We start from the raw sequence: 5225 nt of genomic DNA, 5'->3' as shown, positions 1-5225 counted from the left end.
ACTGACTCTGTATTGATGATGTCGTGACACTGACTCTGTATTGATGTCGTGACACTGACTCTGTATTGATGTAGTGACACTGACTCTGTATTGATGTGACACTGACTCTGTATTGATGATGTCGTGACACTGACTCTGTATTGATGATGTGACACTGACTCTGTATTGATGATGTCGTGACACTGACTCTGTATTGATGTAGTGACACTGACTCTGTATTGATGATGTCGTGACACTGACTCTGTATTGATGATGTAGTGATGTAGTGACACTGACTCCGTATTGATGTAGTGACACTGACTCTGTATTGATGATGTAGTGATGTAGTGACACTGACTCTGTATTGATGTCGTGACACTGACTCTGTATTCATGTCGTGACACTGACTCTGTATTGATGATGTAGTGACACTGACTCTGTATTGATGATGTAGTGACACTGACTCTGTATTGATGATGTCGTGACACTGACTCTGTATTGATGTAGTGATGTAGTGACACTGACTCTGTATTGATGATGTAGTGACACTGACTCTGTATTGATGATGTCGTGACACTGACTCTGTATTGATGATGTCGTGACACTGACTCTGTATTGATGATGTAGTGATGTTGTGACACTGTAGTAACTCTGGCACCGTGGTGATGGTAACAGCATAGTAACAGTGATGCTGTAGTGACCCCACCACCCGGGATAAGTAGGGGGTGTGGTGTGGGACGTGTCCACAGATTAAAGACACAGTGCTGAGTTTTGAACAGAGATGTTTATTCAGTGTGACGCAACAAGACATTTTTAATGAAATATGTATAAAAAAATAAAAATAAAATAAAAACACAAAGTAGAACAATTTCACCACAACAAATCAGAATATACACACAGAACACAGATGTGTGTGTGTGTGTTAGTTATCTGAGTCCATGTCACTGTCCCCTCCGATAGACTGAAAGTCTTCGCTGTCCTCCTCATCCTCACTAAGCTGGACTCGGGTCAGCACACTCGGTCCTCTCCTCCGCTCCTCACTCTCGTCTTCCTCCTCATCTTCCTCCTCATCACTCACTCCGTCTCCAGGCCCCATGCCTTGCTCGTGCCCCTCCCCTTCAGGACTGAAGCCCCGCCCCTGTTGTCGGCTGTCTCCGTCATCATAGCTGCCGTAACTAAGAGAGAGAGAGGATATCTCAGCATTATGAATTGCTGGTGCTGTTGGGAAGTCAAGCTTATTCCTTGCACCATACAGACATCTACACTGCAGTGCACTAGTCCAGGGAACAGAGGTGTGAACTCACCTGACATTGCTGTTCTCCAGGTGTGTGTCCTCGTCAGGCCCCTCCCCATCATATGACATCATGCTCTCCTCGTGCTCCATGCCCATGCGGGTGGACTCCTGATGCCCCACCTCCCGATCACTGTCACTCCCACTCTCTGACAGGTGGATGGCTGTGATGGACAGTACAAGCAGCCAATGAGAGAGAGACAGGAATCACAAAGAGAAAAAAAAACACAAAGGAAACAAAACACAGATTATCAGATGTCTGTCTCTCTTACAGGAGAGGTGGTTATCTGTCTGTCTCTCTTACAGGAGAGGTGGTTATCTGTCTGTCTGTGTCTGTCTCTCTTACAGGAGAGGTGGTTATCTGTCTGTCTGTGTGTCTGTCTCTCTTACAGGAGAGGTGGTTATCTGTCTGTCTCTCTTACAGGAGAGGTGGTTATCTGTCTGTCTGTGTCTGTCTCTCTTACAGGAGAGGTGGTTATCTGTGTCTGTGTGTCTGTCTCTCTTACAGGAGAGGTGGTTATCTGTCTGTCTCTCTTACAGGAGAGGTGGTTATCTGTCTGTCTCTCTTACAGGAGAGGTGGTTATCTGTCTGTTTGTGTGTCTGTCTCTCTTACAGGAGAGGTGGTTATCTGTCTGTCTCTCTTACAGGAGAGGTGGTTATCTGTCTGTCTGTGTCTGTCTCTCTTACAGGAGAGGTGGTTATCTGTCTGTCTCTCTTACAGGAGAGGTGGTTATCTGTCTGTCTGTGTCTGTCTCTCTTACAGGAGAGGTGGTTATCTGTGTTTGTGTGTCTGTCTCTCTTACAGGAGAGGTGGTTATCTGTCTGTCTCTCTTACAGGAGAGGTGGTTATCTGTCTGTCTCTCTTACAGGAGAGGTGGTTATCTGTCTGTTTGTGTGTCTGTCTCTCTTACAGGAGAGGTGGTTATCTGTCTGTCTCTCTTACAGGAGAGGTGGTTATCTGTCTGTTTGTGTGTCTGTCTCTCTTACAGGAGAAGGGGTTGTCTGTCTGTGTGTCTGTCTCTCTTACAGGAGAAGGGGTTGTCTGTCTTTGTGTCTGTCTCTCTCACAGCAGAAGGGGTTGTCTGTCTTTGTGTCTGTCTCTCTCACAGCAGAAGGGGTTGTCTGTCTTTGTGTCTGTCTCTCTCACAGCAGAAGGGGTTGTCTGTCTTTGTGTCTGTCTCTCTCACAGCAGAAGGGGTTGTCTGTCTTTGTGTCTGTCTCTCTCACAGCAGAAGGGGTTGTCTGTCTTTGTGTCTGTCTCTCTCACAGCAGAAGGGGTTGTCTGTCTTTGTGTCTGTCTCTCTTACAGCAGAAGGGGTTGTCTGTGTGTGTGTCTGTCTCTCTCACAGCAGAAGGGGTTGTCTGTCTTTGTGTCTGTCTCTCTCACAGCAGAAGGGGTTGTCTGTCTTTGTGTCTGTCTCTCTTACAGCAGAAGGGGTTGTCTGTGTGTGTGTCTGTCTCTCTCACAGCAGAAGGGGTTGTCTGTCTTTGTGTCTGTCTCTCTTACAGCAGAAGGGGTTGTCTGTCTTTGTGTCTGTCTCTCTTACAGCAGAAGGGGTTGTCTGTGTGTGTGTCTGTCTCTCTCACAGCAGAAGGGGTTGTCTGTCTTTGTGTCTGTCTCTCTCACAGCAGAAGGGGTTGTCTGTGTGTGTGTCTGTCTCTCTCACAGCAGAAGGGGTTGTCTGTGTGTGTGTCTGTCTCTCTCACAGCAGAAGGGGTTGTCTGTCTTTGTGTCTGTCTCTCTTACAGCAGAAGGGGTTGTCTGTCTTTGTGTCTGTCTCTCTTACAGCAGAAGGGGTTGTCTGTGTGTGTGTGTCTGTCTCTCTCACAGCAGAAGGGGTTGTCTGTCTTTGTGTCTGTCTCTCTCACAGCAGAAGGGGTTGTCTGTGTGTGTGTCTGTCTCTGTCACAGCAGAAGGGGTTGTCTGTGTGTGTGTCTGTCTCTGTCACAGCAGAAGGGGTTGTCTGTCTTTGTGTCTGTCTCTCTCACAGCAGAAGGGGTTGTCTGTGTGTGTGTCTGTCTCTGTCACAGCAGAAGGGGTTGTCTGTCTTTGTGTCTGTCTCTCTCACAGCAGAAGGGGTTGTCTGTGTGTGTGTCTGTCTCTCTCACAGCAGAAGGGGTTGTCTGTCTTTGTGTCTGTCTCTCTCACAGCAGAAGGGGTTGTCTGTCTTTGTCTGTCTCTCTCACAGCAGAAGGGGTTGTCTGTCTTTGTGTCTGTCTCTCTCACAGCAGAAGGGGTTGTCTGTCTTTGTGTCTGTCTCTCTCACAGCAGAAGGGGTTGTCTGTGTGTGTGTCTGTCTCTCTCACAGCAGAAGGGGTTGTCTGTGTGTGTGTCTGTCTCTCTCACAGCAGAAGGGGTTGTCTGTGTGTGTGTCTGTCTCTCTCACAGCAGAAGGGGTTGTCTGTGTGTGTGTCTGTCTCTCTCACAGCAGAAGGGGTTGTCTGTGTGTGTGTCTGTCTCTCTCACAGCAGAAGGGGTTGTCTGTCTTTGTGTCTGTCTCTCTTACAGCAGAAGGGGTTGTCTGTGTGTGTGTCTGTCTCTCTCACAGCAGAAGGGGTTGTCTGTGTGTGTGTCTGTCTCTCTCACAGCAGAAGGGGTTGTCTGTCTTTGTGTCTGTCTCTCTTACAGCAGAAGGGGTTGTCTGTGTGTGTGTCTGTCTCTCTCACAGCAGAAGGGGTTGTCTGTCTTTGTGTCTGTCTCTCTCACAGCAGAAGGGGTTGTCTGTCTTTGTGTCTGTCTCTCTCACAGCAGAAGGGGTTGTCTGTCTTTGTGTCTGTCTCTGTCACAGCAGAAGGGGTTGTCTGTCTTTGTGTCTGTCTCTCTCACAGCAGAAGGGGTTGTCTGTCTTTGTGTCTGTCTCTCTCACAGCAGAAGGGGTTGTCTGTGTGTGTGTCTGTCTCTCTCACAGCAGAAGGGGTTGTCTGTCTTTGTGTCTGTCTCTCTCACAGCAGAAGGGGTTGTCTGTGTGTGTCTGTCTCTCTCACAGCAGAAGGGGTTGTCTGTGTGTGTGTCTGTCTCTCTCACAGCAGAAGGGGTTGTCTGTGTGTGTCTGTCTCTCTCACAGGAAAAGTGATTGTCTGTCTGCATGTCTCTCTGTCTCTCTTACAGAGGAAGGGATTGTCTGTGTGTTTGTCTGCATGTACGTCTCTCTTACACGAGAAGGGGTTGTCTCCCTCCTCGTCACTGCACTCATCCTCTCCCTCTGACATCAGCAGGTCCTGGTAGAGGACGCTGGACTGCACTGGCCTCCTCGAGCCTTCATCATCGTCTTCCTCCTCCTCCTCATCCAGATGGCCACGCACTGGCAGCAGCATCTCATCATCATCCTCATCTTCATCATCCAGGTCTCCTTCTTCAGCCTCACACACACACAAACACACTTTATATAACATATACCATTTCTGTATCATGGTACACCAGAACCCTCATAACTCAGGACAACCTGTGTCCTGAGTGTGAATGTGTGCGTGTGTGCGAGCGTGTGTGAGTGTAAGTGTGTGTGTGTGTGTGTGCGAGCGAGTGTGTGTGAGTGTGTGTGTATGCGCGAGTGTGTGCGCGTGCGTGATTACCGGAGCGGGTGTTTTGGGTTTGCCGTCATCATCATCCTCAAATCCTTCAATATCAACATCAGACTCCTCCTCTCCCATTCGGCCCCGCCCACGACCCTGAAAAAACACACACACACACACACATTAACTCACTGAAAAGCAAGGAAAATGCTAGAAGGGAATAAACATGCACTGATGAGAAGACACACTGGGGTGTGTGTGTGTGTGTGTGTGTGTGTGTGTGCGCACATATATAAGCATCACCATCACTGTTTCACACATGCACACACACACACAGAGTATAATTTGAGCAGACAGCATGAGACACACACTGATGTTCATGCTGTTGATGGAATCAGTACAGACAACTAGTTTAAAGGAGGCAAAGTGGAGGACAGGATGGAG

At 48.4% G+C, this 5225-nt stretch overlaps 1 protein-coding gene across 5 annotated transcripts in view; it reads right to left on the bottom strand.

The window, feature by feature from the left end:
• Positions 1–744: 744 nt before the first annotated feature.
• The window catches only part of taf1 (TAF1 RNA polymerase II, TATA box binding protein (TBP)-associated factor), a 63913-nt gene continuing 59432 nt past the window's right edge, over positions 745–5225 (bottom strand). For all 5 annotated transcript variants that reach the window (XM_058383386.1, XM_058383389.1, XM_058383387.1 and 2 more), the window contains 4 exons: positions 4842–4937; positions 4427–4631; positions 1284–1434; positions 745–1154 (listed from right to left, as the gene is read on the bottom strand). In XM_058383386.1, the coding sequence (XP_058239369.1) occupies positions 902–1154; positions 1284–1434; positions 4427–4631; positions 4842–4937 (705 nt within the window). In that variant the 3' untranslated portion in view covers positions 745–901. The remainder of the gene's footprint in view (positions 1155–1283; positions 1435–4426; positions 4632–4841; positions 4938–5225) is intronic.

The sequence above is a fragment of the Hemibagrus wyckioides genome, linkage group LG28 (assembly GCF_019097595.1).
Source record: "Hemibagrus wyckioides isolate EC202008001 linkage group LG28, SWU_Hwy_1.0, whole genome shotgun sequence".
In the NCBI taxonomy this organism is placed as follows: domain Eukaryota; kingdom Metazoa; phylum Chordata; class Actinopteri; order Siluriformes; family Bagridae; genus Hemibagrus; species Hemibagrus wyckioides.
This window is presented reverse-complemented; position numbering and strand designations above follow the sequence as displayed.